General features: G+C 42.3%; 1 protein-coding gene across 1 annotated transcript; it reads left to right on the top strand.

Moving 5' to 3' along the window:
* The first annotated feature begins 203 nt into the window (after window positions 1-203).
* Window positions 204-8,711, top strand: CETN3 (centrin 3). The gene is made up of 5 exons (XM_048504134.1): window positions 204-368; window positions 3,755-3,887; window positions 6,196-6,310; window positions 7,000-7,191; window positions 8,305-8,711. Exons 1-5 carry the CDS (start codon window positions 352-354, stop codon window positions 8,346-8,348), a joined length of 501 nt encoding a protein of 166 aa, XP_048360091.1. The 5' UTR covers window positions 204-351; the 3' UTR covers window positions 8,349-8,711.
* The last annotated feature ends 9,625 nt before the right edge of the window (window positions 8,712-18,336 follow it).

The following is an 18,336-nucleotide window of genomic DNA, read 5'->3' as shown; positions in this document are numbered from 1 at the left end:
GCTCCCTCCCCCATCCCGCTTCACTGTGACATGTAAAACGCATTGCCTTCTGGGTAGCGTTCGCTTGTAGCCAACCGGTTTTTTGATGGCTTAACGGCGAAAAACGTCATCAATTTGACTGATAGGTCGTTCAGCCTGTAACAGGAGCGTTCAACATAGGGAGGTGGGAGGAATCTTGGTAGTATCCAATGGGAGCTGAAGTCTGGGGGATAAGGAATGGGGTTGCCGGACGGAATAGGTGACGACTGTTTCGTGAGGTGGTTGGGCTCTAATTCCGGGTCCCGGGGGTCACAATAGTAGAGGCCCGCTGCTACTCAGCCTGGAGTCGGCCTGAGCGGTTCGGCCAGGACAATGAGTTTGGTCTCGAGGTTGGTACAAACGGGGGTAGGGAAAGGAGCCGTGAAAGGCGCTTGGTTCTTGTTGCTATGGTAACTCAACGTTTAGTCCTCCCGAGTCGCTTGCTGGTTTGCTGCTCGGCGAAGCTGCGCTCTGTCGCAAAAGTTACTGAGGTGGGGGGCTTCTTCCTCTCAGTACTATTTTTGCGATCCCCAATAACTTGACAGTGTCATGCTCTCATAAAGAATTAAAGGCATGTCTTATTCTATTTAAGTCAGCAGGAAAGGACTGAATTTTTGAATAGGCAAGCTTTAAGCATTTATTCGGACCAAATTGGGCTCCTCGTAGTTTAGAAAGCAATCATAAACAAGTTTGTCGAGAATCCTACTCGGAAACAAGTTTATTGAGATTCCTACTTGTTCTTGTTTTGTGAAATATACTGCTGGAAAGATGTTTAGATTGTGCTGTTGTTTACTTAGGCCAGGGGTGTCAAATTCAATTGCACAGGGGGCCAAAACTCAAAGCACACTTTAGGTTGGAGGCCGAACAGGATAACCATTTATTGCCAGGCATGCAAACCCCCTCTGCCCATGGAGAAGGCAGCTGCTTGCTCTGTTGGGCAGAGGGGACAGCAGCGGTGGCCTACCTGGTGCTGCCTGCCGGTAGCATGGGGCATGCAACCCTCTTCTGCCCCATGGAGAAGGCAGCCGCCTGCTCTGTTGGGCAGAGGGGATGGCGGCGGCGGCCTGCCTGGTGCTGCCGCTCTTGTGCCGCGCAAGCTGGCGACACCATGCTTGCAAACCCTCTCTGCCCCATGGAAAAGGCAGCTTCCTGCTCCATTGGGCAGAGAGGGGAGTTGCCTGCCTGCTGCCGCTGCTCTTACATCGTGTGAGCCGGGAACACTGGCCATGCAAACCCCCTTTGTCCAACAGAGAAGGCAGCTGCCTGCTCCATTGGGCAGAGGGGGCAGCGGTGCCAGGCATGCAAACCTTCTGCCCCACAGAGAGGGCAGCTGTTCCACCTGCTCCGCTGGGCAGATGGGAGAGGGGACGGCAGCACCAGGTATGCAAACCCCTTCTGCCACATGGGGAAGGCAGCCGCCTGTTCTGTTGGGCAGAGGGGGCGGCGGCGGCGGCCTACCTGGTGCTGCCGCTCTCGTGCCGCGCAAGCTGGCGACACCATGCTTGCAAACCCTCTCTGCCCCACAAAAAAAGGCAGCTTCCTGCTCCATTGGGCAGAGAGGGGACTTGCCTGCCTGCCTGCCTGCTGCTGCTCTTACGCTGTGCGAGCCGGGAACAACGGCCATGCAAACCCTCTCTGCCCCATGGAGAAGGCAGCTGCTTGCTTCATTGGGCAGAGAGGGGGCGGCAGCGGCAGCCTTCAGTGCTGCCGGCTCTTGTGCTGGTGAGCTGCAACTGGGCATTCAAACCCTCTCTGCCCCACAGAGAAGGCAGCCGCCTGCTCCGTTGGGCAGAGAGGGGATGGCAGCAGCAGCCTGACTGGTGCTGCCAGCAGCACTAGGCATGCAAACCCCCTCTGCCCTACGGAGAGCAGCAGCTTCTGTTCATCCCACATGGCAGCCTACCCTGCAGGTATGCATAGAAGTCAGGGCAGGACTCCCCTGGCGCAAAGCTGAATCTGGACCTCCCATCTGCCCCTTCCACTCCGCCGCCTTACCCAAAGCATGACCCAGAGATGGGGCGGCTCTTGCAAAAAACTCATGCAAAGCACCAGGCAAAAAAACACACACCAACTTCTGCCCGCAAGGAGATGCCACGGGGACTTGGAGGCGGGGAGTGTGCAAGTTTGGGTGGAGTGAAAGAGGAGGGCTTGCCCTTCTTTTGGCTTGGAGTTCTGTAATTCATGGCCCCCTTTTTTGTATGGATTACAGGGCTGGGGGCGTGTGTTTGCAATGAGTCAGCTCTCTTGCAAGGAAAGGAGATTATTTTCCTTCTCCTTTTGGGTCTGCAACTTTGGGGAGGGGTGAGCATTACTTACAAAGGATTGCAAAGTTTGCATGCAAATAGGGTTCCCTGGGAGGGAATCTCTCAGCCGGCGGCTGGCCTTTTGCAAATGCGGGGTTAAAAACAAAAAGCTGCAGAATGAAAGGGAACTGATGCTCAAGTTGCAGCCCCAGAGGCTCAGTTGGAGCTGCTCTTCGAATGCCAAGGAACCCCTCTAATAAATACACTGAGTGTCCCGTGTGATACTCTCTGCAGTCCCCAGAGCAGGTTTGCCTCCTCCTTCATCCCTCACTGCAGGCTGCAAGCTTCAGGCTCCTGCTGTTGGTTTGGGTGGGTACAAGAGGCTCCCTTGGCTGCAGCCTCCCCCCCCCCTCTTCACCTTTCAGGTGGATTTTACTGTGCAAAATCGTAAAACCCACTTACAAACAATTGCGAAAGTGGATTGAAAGTGCATCATTCTTCATGTGCAGAAAGGGCCTTAAAGTACTTTGATTCCTCCCACCCCCACTCCTCAAGATCCGTAACAAAAATAAACAACAAGATAATGTAGTAGTAATTAAAACAACAGTAAAAACTGGTACAAGAATCAAACTTAATTGAAAGGAATTCTTATGGTCTTTTTTAAAAAAAACACTCATTCAAGGCTATCTGATGTTGCAGATATTTAATCCCTTGATTTGTTCAAAAGTTGCCCCTTTCAGATTTGCCACAGGGCTTACTGCAGTTGTGAGCTGAGAGGTGTGGAAGAACAAGTAAGGGATACATTTATTCACACTCTGCCTCTCACTTTTAGCCAATTAGCAATCCTGTTTGGGACTGTGTTACTAATTATCATTCTAAGAATCTTGGCAAGTTTAATGCCTAGGGTTGCCAACTCTAGGTTGGGAAATACCTTGAGATTTTGCAGGTGGAGCCTGGGGAGGGCAGGCTTTTGGGGAGGAAGGGACCTCAGTGGGGTCTAATGCTATTCTGTCCACCCTACTAAGCTGTTTCCCACGGAACTGATATCTGTAGCCTAGAGATCAGTCAGAATTCCAGGAGATCGCCAGTCTCCACCTGGAGGTTGACCACCCCATCAATGCCATTGATGTTTGGTCCCTATTCTTGCAATGACTAAACACGTTGGGGGAGGGGAAGCTCTTTCATGCATTTTTTTCCCATTTGTGATAGGCACAAACATGAGTGGCATACTGAGAGTTTGCAATAGCTTTTCAAAATGCTAGAGCCTCTTTAATGTAACCGCATGTATCTGTTTTCACCGAATGGTGAGATGGAAAGAATGTCATAATACATAAAAATAAATAAAACTGAAACACTTCTGATAACCTACCCCCATTATAAAGTAACAACGCACTTACCTAATATGTGTTCTAGAACTCATGAAAGTTTGTACTTCAAAGGGAAAAACCTGGTGCTTTCTGTTGCTCCATTTGTTTGTCTTTTTTGTGTTCTAGAGCGGAGCTTGCTGAAAAAACGAAGAGAAAGAAGAGAAGAGAATTAACAGAAGAACAGAAGCAAGAAATAAAAGATGCTTTTGAGCTGTTCGACACAGACAAAGATAAAGCTATAGATTATCATGAGCTAAAGGCAATATTTTCTCTTAGTCTGACATTACTTTTATAGTAGTTAGTTTCTCAATACTTTTATTCTTAGTAAGCCAGATGTTTAAATGTGCTTATATTTGAATAGTTATTCTGCTAGAAAAAAGGACTGCTGTACAAGAATGCAGGGAAGTGGATGCTTGTTAACTTCCACAAGTTGGCCAAGGAGCAGTGCTACTAAGGGCCAGGTTTCATGTGACGAAAATGTATACTGGTTAAAAACTTAATATGTACCCTACTTTGCAAGAGATGAGGCAGTTGCATATGGTGATGTGTGTTTCTGTGATCTACATACAATGAATAAAGGCAAGTTGCTGGCTTATGAGATAAAAACAAGTATGGTGTAATAGCATTTGTATGGGGCTTTGGTTTGGACTATTTTGCATAGATTATCTGTGGAATCCATACAACAACCCTGTTGGGCAGAGCAGTATTATTCCCATAATGCAATTGGGTAGAAGAGAAAATGCAGCTTTTATAGGACCATGTATATAACATAAAATTTAAACTGGGCCAGAGTTCGTAGTCTTAACTACAGTTGTGAAATGCTCTTGAATTTGAATTGTTAGTATTTGCCTCTTTTTGCTGTGATGTACAAAGCAGCCTAAAGGCAGAAATACTTAAAGCTAGTAGTGGAAGAGAGATTTAATGTGTGTATCTATGTAGAATGACATATATTCATGTGTGCCAGAGGGAGACTTCAAATGTGGAAGTAAAATGCTACTGCTTCAATTCAAACTTAAATCGTTGTACCCTTCAAAGTCCCCTGAAATCAGCAGGCTTAAAATGGTGTAACCTTGCTTAGATTGCATTGTGCATAACATCTCACTTTCTTGCTACTGTATCAGAAGTTTCTTTGTAAGATACTTGTTATTTTATGCATGGCATTGTTACTTGACCATTTAAACATCACATTCTTTTAGCATAATGCAGTGCAGCATTCTAATTCTCAGAATGTAGTCATGCTGTTTCTTCCTGTCGCTTGGATAAGCTAGGACCAAAAAGATAATTAAATAATGGTGGAACCTGGATGTTGACTACATTTTTTCCAACGTCTTTTTTTTTTTGCTATTTACCCAAAGTTCCCCAGCTTAAAAATGTTAAGACAGTTAAAAGTAGTTGCTGATGAACTATTTAGGATCATTAGTTGCAAAATTGGTGGGTTCAAAGAGCATTTTGAAATGGTTTGATTCCTGTTTTGAAATGTTTCCAGAACTCTGGAAAGCAGACTGTTCCTATAGTACCTCATTTTTGGCAGTGTCTAAATATGATATTGTAGATCTCCTTGTACTGTGATTTTTTTCCTCTATGTGTTGTTTCATGCATCCAACTTGTGTTGTAAAATTGGAAGAAAACAAGAGATTAAGATGATGTACATAGAACAGGGAGTGACCAACTGTTGGTCTGTTGGCACATTTTGATCCTCTGCCCACTCTTTTTGGCAGCTGTGGAGGATGAATTACATTATTTGGACTGGTCATCGATGTTTCTTTTATCAGTTTCTTGAGGAAAGTGCTTGCAGGGCCAATAGGAGCACTTGATCTCCCCTCCCTCTGTGGCCATTTTTACCAGGAAACGAGAAATACCCAGCAGTTCTCAAATTAATGGAGGACTCTGAGACACTGTGCCATTTCCTCTTTGGAGGGGTATCAGCTGAGAAGTGCTTTATGCATTGCATCTGGGCCAACCAGTCTGCTCACTGACATTACAGAAGTTGCAATAGTTGTTGCAAAAGCCACATATTCTCACTTGGCTAGTGGATGCTCCTGTGATTGGAGAGTGGTGATTAAATCACAGGCCTCTTCAGTGATTTGCAACAATGTTTAATTGTTCCAGATCTTGTCATTCCGAACATCTGACTTATATTTCCTTTACTATCATCTAGGAAGGTTGATGATGCCCACAATCTGTTATTGCCATACTAATAAAAAGGTCACCTGACCTAGCACAAATGGGTTTGTCATTGAAATATGACAGTTAATGTTATGTTGTCATAAGTTAAATGGCAGTTTCCAAAAGCAGCCAAACTTTTTTAAAAAGATGATTCTGTACTCAGTTTTTTTTGGGAGCCCCCAAATACACAAGCTCACAAGTTAAATGGCAGTTTCCAAAAGCAGCCAAACTTTTTTAAAAAGATGATTCTGTACTCAGTTTTTTTTGGGAGCCCCCAAATACACAAGCACATACACACATACTGCCCCTGTAGGTCTTTACTTCAACACTGTGTGAAAATAAGTATTTCCCTTTATGTATTAAAACTAAAGCGTTGTTGCATTTCTGTTTTTCCCCAAAAGGTGGCAATGAGAGCCTTAGGTTTTGATGTTAAAAAGGCAGATGTGTTGAAGATACTTAAAGACTATGATCGGGCAGGAACAGGGAAAATCACCTTTGAAGATTTTAATGAAGTTGGTAGGTATTGGATTTATATATTGGCATTAAAAAAACTGGCAGTATCCAGGCAACTAGAAGTTCAGCTCATCTGTTTCCTCATAGATGTACAAGTGTGCTGGAGATAACAGTGTGTAGTGCACTGCTTAAAATATTTTTTCTGCCTTTCAATTTCCTTACACTACTTATTTTCAGAAATTTTACTTTATATTCTGTGTTCAGGGTTTTTTTTAATATAACTGGAAACGGCAGTTATACCTCAGTTTTGCTCTGATGTTTATAGTTTTAACAGTGCATTGTTTTCTAGTGAATTTCTGTTGCTGTAGAATCAGTGAGAGAGTCCTGACCTGAACATTGCAATTTTAGTGTTTTTGTACAGAGTTTGGGGAATGCTTACCCACTCTCAATAAGGCTGTGATGAAAACATGTTAATCTCTTATGCAGAATGCCAAGGGAGTAGCTGTGTTAACAGCAAAAACCTGAATAAATAAGCTTATTCTGGAATAAAATTTTGTTGATGTTAAAGGTGCCGAGAGCTCCTGTTTATTTGTGTAAAATATATTATTGATGTACCTAAGTCTCCCCATCACCCTTCAGAGAGAAGAATCTCTTAAATGATTTTGGTTAGAGAGTTTAGGGCAATTACAGGGAACATAAAATCTGCCACAAAAAAGAAATGGAAGCCCTAATATCTTCTATTCCCATTTTAGTGACAGACTGGATACTTGACCGAGATCCACACGAAGAGATACTCAAAGCATTTAAATTGTTTGATGATGATGATTCAGGTAAAATCAGCTTGAGAAACTTGCGTCGAGTAGCTAGAGAGCTTGGAGAAAACATGACTGATGAAGAACTTCGGGCTATGATTGAAGAATTTGATAAAGATGGTGATGGAGAAAGTAAGTACTGAATGTAACATTTTTAATCCTCTTCTTGAATCTGAGAAGAACATTGAATTCCCTTGCTTTGAGATAATTTCATGGTGAGAACTGCTCAGACAATTGACTGATTTGCCGGGTAGCAACTTACCTGTTCTGGAAACTCCCCATTGATCTGTTAATAAAATTGTATTTCTTCCTATTCTAATGTGAAAATCTTTGGCAAATTATTAACAGCCCAATCCAGAGCTGTCGGGTTAGCAGGGCTGGGACTGCCCCGCTTCCTTCAAAGGGCTTTCCTGTGGTGCAGGAAGCCCAAAAAGAAAAGAAACACACACACAAATACAAATACACACACAGAGACCTTTAACTCCCCTATAGGGGAAAGCAGAGATATGCCACAGAATATGTAGCGTATCTCCAAGGCTGGGCCTGCCAGCGCAAGGGCATTAAACAGACAGTGGAAACCAACTAAGAATGGCTCAAACCTTTAAGAATTTGCCCCTATGCTGGAATAAGTGCCCTGAAGAGGGCAAATCTGCCAGCATAAGCTTGTGCCGCCTCTAGAGGGGGATTCGGCCTCCTCACTGGATTGGGCTGTCCATCATGTCTGATTATTGCAGTTGCTATTTCTCTTATTTTATAGTTAGTGGTGGTTTATTAAATGGAAATTAATTGTTACTTTGCTACAATGTTGTATCTAGAGGATACACACTGAAATATAAGTGTGAAATCCAGAAACTGTCATTTGTTATGAAAAAATAAATAGTACTGCAGAATCTGTAAATAATTTTAGAAGGCCTAAAGATGGACTGTGATAGCCCATTCTTGTAGCACTACATGACATGAAGTCACGATGACTCATGTTCACTTTAAAATGCTTATATCTTCAGTGCTGTCTTATAACTAAAAATACTTCATTACAAATTGAGCTTCATTTTCTGTAAGTTTTGTTTGGATTTATAATTGAGTACCGAGCTATTGCATTGAAAGGTTGCTTAGCAGACTTTCTAAGTTACCTTAATAATTTTTTTGAGGATTTCTCTGACACTGTTGAAAAGAAGCTAATTTGATTGAATATATGAACACTTGTGTAAAGTATACTATACATTTATTTTGTTGTGTTTTTCACAGTCAACCAGGAGGAGTTTATTGCTATCATGACTGGAGATATTTAACATTATAAGCAAAGAACTGAGCTTAGCACAAAAAGGAAGGATTTTCAGGTTTCAGCAATGAAGCTGCCACCTTTTTATTTTAGTTAATTTCTGTACCAGGAGCCATGCAGAAAATAACTTTCTTCAAAGGACCAAAAGAAACACAAAGTATATGTACTAAAGTTAATATTTTGTATCATTGAATTTTAGAATAAACAATGTTATGTTTGAGTAATCATTTGTATGATAGCTTTGTGTAAGAAATTTAAATCATAGTATAAAAACTTTGAAAGTTGACATTATTTTAGCATTAGCTGTGGCCTTAGTTTTTATATAAAAGTTTAATGGACATCCATTTTAATAAAGTCTTCTTTTTATATTCTATAAACTTTGTTGGAGTATTTTTTGTATTCTATAAACCTTGTTGGAGAATTCTCATGGGAAAACTGTTTAACAGCCAATTTTTGAAACATTTACATGATGTTTCTATTGTGTGCTTATAATAATCAGAGTTTACTTTCAGTGGAAAACAGATGTGTGATTAAGTTAATCAAGAGTGTACACATATTAATATTTCTAAATGTGTTCTGGGTGTTGGTTACACATTGTGCTGTACAAAACCATATAAAACTATGTACAGAATTTGTCTTTATGAAATATGATGCAGTCTGCATGTTCATTTTTTAGTTTCTGTATAAGGATGTGAATTTGGATACACCCATGCTGAAAATATACCTAAAAATGCCTTACTGGAGTTTTTGGAGTTTTCCAAATATATTCAGGATTTTTCAGGGAAATGGAAAAATATACCCCCCAAAATCTGGAAAAATCCAGAATTTACCAGAAAGTGTGGGGGCCAGCATTTGCTGGCTTCCAGGTACTTCCTCTCCCCACTTTCCCCCTTTCTTTCCTTTGCTATTGCTTCTTGGGGGAGTTTTATGGGCTTGCTAGGCTGCTTCTGTCATTTTCAGGTTTCTTTTGAGAGTTTTGTGAAGTTTTTTTCCTTGTAAGAGTTGCTTTGTATTTTTTCCAGGGTTTTTACAGTGTTGCTCACTACTTGAATTTGTTCTCAGGTTTGATAGAGTTTTCACTGCCACAGTTCTGCTGGACATTCTTTACACTGCCATTTGTTATGTTGGGCTTACAACCTCCTCCTTGAACTTTTTCAGCTGTGTGATTCTCTGGATGCACATTAGTTCTGTTGATCTTGCACTGCTACACTGGCTGGGCTTGTAACACCCCCTGCCCACATTCCTTGAATTTATTCTGCTATGATCCTCTGGCTTGACAGTCCTGTTGAGAATGCACTGGAAATTCTGTACATTGCTATTCATTTTACTGGTCTTGCAAGAATGCCCCCCCGCCTTTTAGTTTCCAATCCTGAGATTCTATGGTTTGACATTAGTCCTGTTGAGCTTGCACTGTTAGAGTGCCACTGGGTCCTCCTGGGCATTCTGTACTTTGCCATTTATTCTGTTGGGCTTGAACTGACCATTGGTTTTGCTGTGTATCAGTATATTGTCACTGGTTCTGTTGGGCATGCAAAATGCCCTGCTGCCTGGAGTTTCCACTGCAGAGATTCTCTGGATGGATTTTGGTTCTGTTTTGGCATGGCTCATTGACTTGTGGTTCTACTGGGATTAGTGGTTCAATGCAATGACTGTGCTAGGCTTGTTTGGTTGGTTCTTCCGTGAGAGGCAAGATTTGACCAGTGGTTACTACTTGCAGGCATGGCTTTTGCCGGGAGGTTTTTCCTTTTTTTCCCTCCATGGGAAATAATCCAGGACAGCTGGAGGCATTGTGTTCAAGGTCCCATAGAATTGGTACCCTCACTCCTATCTGCTTAACATTTGGGGGTGTAACAGGATCCTTAACCACTGTAAAGGATTTCCACTGCTTGGCACCACTGTAAAGGAATCCTTGTCCTGTTAAAGGATCCATGCCCTATATGCACTGCTGAGGGAGAACAGTAGCTCAGAGCAAAGCTCAGCAGCAGGGCAAACGCACCCCCCCCCCCCAGCTCTTTAAAGCTAATCCTGTCAGGCTATATCACGCTGCCACCTTTGAGGGAAATTTAGCACTGTGAGGAGATCTCACTTTTCCCTCCAAATCTGTTTACTCCTGACTGGCTGGTTTAGGTACCCTAAAAGAAACTCTGTGAGGCTTTTTAACATTAAAACAAAGTTAGAACATTTATTTACAGGATTTCTTTGGCCCTTTCCGCACGGACCATAAACGGCGGCTTGGGGACGGCAAAAACGCCGTCCTCAGGCCGCCGTTCGCACGGGGTGCAGCTGCGTCGCAGCCGCGCCGCCCTCACGCCGGCCGCCCGTCCTGACACCGGCATTTTCCCAGTGCACTTCGAAGCACACTTGTTGAGGAAACGCCTGCTGGAAGCCGCTGCCGTGCGAACGCTTCCCCCCTCCCTCCCTGTACTTACCTTGTCCCCGGGCCTCCGGCGCGTCGCCGAGGCCTGGGGACACGGCCCCCTGGGGACACGCCCCCCTGCCCTGCCCGCTGGAGCAGGCGCGCAGGGCCAGGGGGGTGTGTCCCCAGGCCTCGGCGACGTGCCGGAGGCCCGGGGACACGCCGGGTCGGCCAGGCGCCAGCACTCTGTGGCGCCGGCTGCCCGGCTGTTTCCAGGACCGTCCATGCGGACGGTCCTAAGCTGCTGCTTCGTCGGGGTACGCAAGGCCGAAGTACGCTGACTCGGCCAGCTTCCACTGCGATGCTTGAAAAGCTTGGCCTTTGATTAGTTGTTAGAGATAATTAAGCTTTACTTTTTCTTAGGCAGGAATGCTTGGATATAACAGACAGTTCTCAGTAATTTACTTTAGATGTTTCAGGTAGAATGATGATTCAGTTCAAATAGACCTTCCTTTGCTAAGTTACTTCCTTCAGGGTAAACCTTCCTACACAGACCTGAACACATATCTAAACCATCCACTCTTTCCACCAAAGAGTATTCACACTGGGCTAAACAGAGCAAGCAGTAGGGTTCCTCTGAACCCTCTTTTGATTCTGCCAGTTATAAAACACACACCATCAGAGATTCTAGGTGCTGTCTCTGCAGAAACTATAACCAAGCCCCTCATGTAGTTTAGTATTGTCCCCATGATTAGGTTTTCCTCTGGAGTTTAGACTCATGTATCATACAACCATCCCAGCCTTCTGATGCCTTTCTCCTTCACTTGGCCACCTAGCCCAGGTCAGGACCCCTTTGGGGGTCGAACGACCCCTTCACAGGGGTCACTTAAGACTCTCTGCATCAGTGTTCTCCATCTGTAAAATGGATAAATGTTAGGGTTGGGGGTCACCAAAACATGAGGAACTGTATTAAAGGGTCGCTGCATTAGGAAGGTTGAGAATCACTAACCTAGCCCCTGGTGAAATAATATTTTTTTTCTTTCAGCTCTGAGAATTCTATCTCTCTGGCACTCTGCCTTGCTCAATCTGTCTGGCTCTGACTGACTCATGAGCCCCCCCCCCCCCCCCCGGCCCTTATAGCTAACTGCAGTTCAGCCAGCCAATCTGATGGAGCTCTAGGGTTAACTCTTTATGTTTCTTCACTGTCAGAACTGCACCTTCAAATTAACTTTTTAAAGCAGTTCGTCACGGGGTTATTTAAATGATAGGCACCAGCAGCTTTGCTGCTGTTTTAATGCTTGTACCTTCAAAAACAACCTCCCACCAGCCACCTAGAAAGCTTCCCAATAGGAAATAATAGACACGGATTTCCCCTCCCAAGCTCCCCCCCTCAATTCCTAATACCATGTCAATATTGAAAGTTAGGAATATTGGAAATACTGATGTTTTGGGGATTTAATATACCCAAATATCAGGAATATCGATGTTTTAGGGGTCCCAAATACTCCCCAAATATTGATTTTTTGGCATACCTCTATTTCTATAGTACTTTTTTATTTTACCCTAGCTACATAAACCAGAACTGTCATATTTCATGTTTTTAGAGCAAAACTAATTTACCTTTATGGGACTTGCATTTGACTAACAATGCCTAAGAATAAAGCTGCTGGTGATGTTTTTGGATCACAGAAAAGACCTCTGAATTAAAAAATATATAACATAAACAAATAATAAAGGTAATGAAACTCTTGAATCTGACAAAGTGAAGCTTATACTTTAAAAAATATTTTGGTTGCTAAGATGCTACTGAACTATTGTATTTATATATTATGTTGATCCAAAAAGGCAAAGAAAAATAGGACTACATCAAGCAACCTACAAGCTTAGGGGCTATCCATGACAATGAAGTTGTCACCTGGTATCTTTTTTTTTGTTTTGGTATATTACATTAACAACATTGTAGAGGGATCATATTCAGTCCTGCTACCATCATCTCTAGAATTACAGAAACTGCTTAGTGGGGTCAAATCAAAGAAATGAGTGACTCTTACTTCCTCTTCCTCAGTTCCAGTTTTCATGCAAGAGGCAGTGGGGTGGGGGCAGTAAAGTGCATGTGCTCCTAATACGGGGATGGATGTGGCTATTTTCACATATACAATTGTGATAGAAAAGTCACTTGAGAAGGGCATTATCAGGAACAGAGCATTAGATTACTGATCAAAATAAACCATTATTGCTTTCATTAACTGTGTGGGATACTGCTGGATATTCTTAATGCTCCAATGAGGCAGAGACCAGTGTAGAAGGAACCAGAATTCATCTTGTACCACAATTAGCCAGTTCAGAAGCCAGCACTAGCTCTTTCTTCAGGTCAAGAGTTTCATCAAATAGTGGCTGTCTTTAGCAAAACTTTCCAGACATCATTTCTGTTACCTGTCTTGTTGGGAGATAATTGCCACTGAAGTAAGTCTGCGGGGACATTCAGAACGTTTTCATCACTGGTTAACAAAAGGAAAATGGCCTCTTGGAGAAAAAAGAGAGGTCACTGTTTCAAGATCTTCCTTCATCCCCACACTCTATCAAGGGGAAATCTGTACAAATCCAATAGGGTAGTTTCACTGCAATATCAAAAGATGAACAGAAGGTCAGGAGAAGCTTCAATAATCCATCTGGAGGATAGAATGACTTGCTGTTCAGTCCTTTGGTTAATCTAGTGAGCAAGTTCAGCTTCAAAACAGCTTACATATGTTATCTATTAGTTATAGCTTATTAAAAGGATATATCAAGTAGATGAGATAGACATATTTGGAATGCCATATGCAAGTAAAATTATATTTTTACAGGCATATCATGAGTGTAGATTATAACTAAATATTTGTGTATTGCATCATCCTGCAATAATATATTGTGCTATTTATAACAGAAAATCAAAGTTGGGAAAAGCATATTGTATGCTGGAGGCACTAACAATATATTATTAATCTTCTCAAATATATTTGTCTAGGATGCTACTTTTGCTTCTGTTTTTCATCAATGTACCCCACACCCATTGTAAGGAAAAATTATCTATTTAGGAAACATTGAAAAAAAAACACTTCTTTCTGCTAACATCTAGAAAACCTTAAGTTTTTTTCCCTAGGAGAAAATTGCAATCGTACATATTAATTACGTAAGAAGATCCCTGCTAGATGAGACCAGTGATCCATCTAGTACAGTGATGGCGAACCTTTTAGAGACCGAGTGCCAGGGGAAGAGCAAGGGGAAACTGCGTCTGGGGCACGCATGTGCCCTGTACCCCTGCCATGCCCGTGTCCGCCCTCGCCCTGACCTGGAACACCCTCAGAATGCTCTGATACACCCCCGCCATGCCCCCAGAATGCTCTTACCATGCCCCTGCAGGGGCGCGTGCCCAGTGCGTTGCACACCCTTCGTCCTCTTAGTTCTATGCCACTGCCGAGTGCCCAAACTGGGATGACGGCGCATGTGCCCACAAAGAGGGCTCTGAGTGCCACCTCTGGCACATGTGCCAAAGGTTCGCCATCACTGATCTAGTCCATCCTTTTTCATTGTCTAACCAGGTATGATGGAAAGCCAATAAAGAGGGCACTCCTAACTCTGATTTTTAGAGGTTTACTGCCCCTGAATGCAGATGTATCCTGTCTCAGAATGTGGTAGGATATCCAGTGTCAGAAGCTGCACATTTCCATTTTACATGTGAGTGTGATGGGTAGACCAGCCTTATTAGAAGAGGAGAAGGATAGGAAGGTAACCTCCAGCTTGATTATTTTATAACTCTATGGACCTCATCCCTAAAAACCAAACTTTCTCTTATTTAAATTGCACATGGAGGAATTCTTTATTTGGAACTCCAAACATGTCATTTGGCCTCCCAAGAGCAATGGAGGCATCTGTCCTCCTCTCCCCTCAAGGTTTAAAGCAGCCTGGGAGGAATTCTTTGACTGGACAACCAACATGAGGTCACTGAAGTACACAAATAGAGGTTTCAGTCATGGAACTGCAGCATGACATGAAGATTGGCCCAAAGGCTGAGGTGGTGTGACCTGAAAGCAGGATGTTTTGGTAGTCACTATCTTCTTGGAGGTCATCTCGAATTGGATTCATTTCTGGGGATGAGGAGAATGATTTTTTGTGGGTCTAATTTTGTTTTCTTTCACCCTGAAAGAAATACTCTCTTAAATTTTTCCACATGGGTTTGCACAAAAGGAAGTGTATAGTGGTAAAATTGCAACTGGCATTTTAGCAGAGGCTGAGCTGCTTTTCCCATGTGGGGGTGTTTTTTTCTGGGGCAAAGAGGGTGTTTGTAATATTGTTCTGGTACTGTTCTTGGATTTTCAAAATTTCAATTTAGTGGGGCTGTTGATAGTTCCTGAAAACAATATGTTTAGTTAGCTTGAAAGGGCATAACAAAAATTACCGAATTTAGGATGTGGAGGCTTTGTTTGGTAAGAAGTGGAGGGATTATTCTTCTTTGAGAAGAAATTATTGTTAAATCTAAAGGGAGATTTGCCACCACTTAAGACCAAAAACTTATTTAAAGAATAGTAATCTAAGAACATGGAAAGCCAAAATTTAACCATGTGCTTCCCACATTCCTCAAGGAGTTCTAGTTGCATAAATGCTTCTTTTTCTCTTCCATTTTATTCTTGAGAGCCAGCCTAGTGTAATGATTAAGAGCTACGGATTCTTATCTGGTGAATTGGATAAGGTCTAAATGAGCAAGTGGAGAGTTGAAGAAATTCCATAATGAATTCAGGGACTGTTTACTGCACCTTTCATCCCAGAGTATACCTTGTTTTCTCTGCAAAGTAGGTAGAATGATGGAATTTCCTGCAATGTAAGTTTGTCACTTAAAAACCAGAAGTAGTAAGCAAGGATTGTAATTTGAATAGTATGGAATTCCTTGTCTGGTTGGTCAGAAATTGCTAGTTTTGAGCAGAAGTTAAAATCTACACTACGCAACCTTTCAAACAATTTTAGATTCTTTGATATTATAAAGAAGTCATAAGAGATGTTCCACCTATTAGCAGTTGCTGAGTTTTGCAATCTACACCTAGGTTACTATTCCTGTCATACGCAAATAATTACTGTGTTCACATAAATTGATACGTTTTACTATTGTCCAATATTGAGGTTGGGGTTTAAAGAGCCAAAATTATCTTAGTGAGAGGCAAGGCTTTACAAGTCACTGGCCTGGATCTAGCAGTGTACAAGCAGGAACATAAACATACTTAGCACAGTTCTGCATGTGCAAGATCCTATGCAACACCAAGCACTTTCTTCTACATATACTACAGAGCTCAGAACTTTATTGCACAAGATCTTGTCCAGGTGGGAACACAAATGGGGGATATAATAAGTTTGATTGATGCAAGCATCTGCGTTGGTCTTCTTGCATTTCTGCTTGAACAAGAGTTATAGAGCAAGTGGAAATTTTGCATTGGATCCACTCCATTAATTATGAAGTGAAAGAAACTGACAGCTTTTTAGACACAATGCTCTCAATATTAAGAGCTAATTTTTAGCACAATATGTATATAGTAATTTCTATTATGCCCATAAAAGTATTTGCATAGTCATTGCATTTGAGAAATGTAACACAAACAATTCCAAAAGCCACTGTGATGAATGAATATTTTGTTGTTAATACAATTAAGTATTTAGTAGGTACATTTTCATTTATGTATTTCTGCCTGAGTTGGTGGGACTTCTGACATGATTGCTTAATGATCCAACACAGTATTGAAGAAACAGAACATCATGCATTACATTATCAAAGTGGCATGCATAGCTTAATTAAATCACTTCAAGTATTCATTTTTACAAGTGGGAGAGAACTTTGAATATAACAATCAAGGCTGCTATAGTGGATTGGCAAAGATAGATTCAGAATTAGAACAAGCGCCAGTTTTAATTTTTATCCACTAGGGGGACCTATTGCTATAATATAGTATCTGAAAAAGTCAATTCTATGTACAGATTGATGATTTCTAGCATGGCCTTTTACGTTGTCAGTTCATTGGCACCTTAAAAATGTGTAGGCTTTTTCCAACCAGAGTAACTTTAGTTTGATCTCCGATAGGGAAGAGAGAATAAGAGTTTTGGATTTATACCCCCCTTCTCTCCTGTAAGGAGACTCAAAGGGGCTTACAATCTCTTTTCCCTTGCCCCCTCACAACAAACACCCTGTGAGGTGGGTGGGGTGGATAGAGCTCCGAAGAACTGTGATGAGTCCAAGGTCACCCAGCTGGTGTGTGTTGGAGTGCACAGGCTAATCTAGTTCCCCAGATAAACTCCACAGCTCAAGTGGCAGAGTGGGGAATCAAACCTAATTCTCCAGATTAGAGTGCACCTGCTCTTAACCACTACGCCACTGCTGCTCCTACAGATACAGCAGATATCTGAAGGGAGCTTTTAAAACATCTATCTGATTTTTTCTTTTGCCTTTTGTAATATCATAAAGTAACTTCTTCAAAGGAAGGGAAACAGACAGATCAATTGTGTTCTGGTTATTTTAAATAAGAGCTTACATTTCTCCATCTCCTTCAACTGTGTATAAAATGATGGGGTGGTGGTGGAGGTGATAGTCATCCCCGCACTAGTGCGTCTGCTAATACATAAGGTTTATTTCTGACTGTTCATATTGTGAGTCTGCATGTGTGCGTGCCATGGCTGGTAGAAGAGGCAGATTCAGGGTCTATCCCTGTACCATCAACATCATAAATGATGATACTGGTCCCCTTCTTATCAAACAGTATGTCTAATTCTCAATGTGGTCAGATATATGGATACTTTAATCCAGAGACTAAAACCATGAGCATACAAAGCAGAACTTTGTACAAACCTGAAAAAAGGGTGGCAGAAAAATCTGGCATTTAAAAATAAAAAACAATAGTGGAATAAAACCCTCCCCAAAAAATAGAAGCACCATCTGCAGCTTTTAAAAAAGAGACCCCAGTGGTCATTGTGATGATTGCTAGGAAACTGCAACAATATAGCCAATCTTCAAGCCTTGGCTTCTATCAGTAAAAGGCAGAGGGAGAGGGTAGGGTGGAGCACTTTTCAGTTTTGGCTTCTGTGGGGGAACTCATCAGGACCAGGCCTGACAGCAGTCAATGGAACTTACTCTCACACACCTTTCATTACTCACTGAGGCCTGGCTGCTCCCTACTGTTCAATAGCAGCCACCATAAAAGCCAAATTGGTGAAGTGGTTAAGAGTTTCATACAAGTATTCCTATCCAAATAACTGTCCAGTCTCTGCTTTAAAACCTTCTGAGGGAGAACCAACATCTCTGGGCAATTAATTCCACCACAGAACTGCCCTGATTTTTAGAAAGTTTTTTCTTCGTTTCCCAATATCTCCCCACCTGTAATTTGAATCCATTATTACATGTTCTGTCCTTCACTACCAAGTGTAAGTGCACCCTACTCTTCCCTGAGATCTTTAAACACTTAAAAGGAATAATTATATCTTTCTCTCCATGGTAAACATTCTTTATTACCATAGCCTTTCTTCCTAAATGAGAGAAAGTTGAAGATGGAAGGGGGGCAGGTAAAGGTAGATTAACTGATAGGTGAGAAAGAGAGAAAAAAGCAGAAGGGGAAAGCTATGGGGGCTTTCA

Source organism: Sphaerodactylus townsendi, linkage group LG07, assembly GCF_021028975.2.
Source record: "Sphaerodactylus townsendi isolate TG3544 linkage group LG07, MPM_Stown_v2.3, whole genome shotgun sequence".
NCBI lineage: Eukaryota > Metazoa > Chordata > Lepidosauria > Squamata > Sphaerodactylidae > Sphaerodactylus > Sphaerodactylus townsendi.
Note: the sequence above shows the minus strand (reverse complement) of the source record. Positions and strands in the feature narration are given on the sequence as shown.

Excerpts from the sequence above, each read along its gene's own strand:
- CETN3 (XM_048504134.1), top strand. Across the intron at positions 3,888-6,195 it reads TAGATTATCATGAGCTAAAG|GTGGCAATGAGAGCCTTAGG; the intron begins GCAATATTTTCT and ends TTTCCCCAAAAG. Across the intron at positions 6,311-6,999 it reads TGAAGATTTTAATGAAGTTG|TGACAGACTGGATACTTGAC; the intron begins GTAGGTATTGGA and ends TTCCCATTTTAG.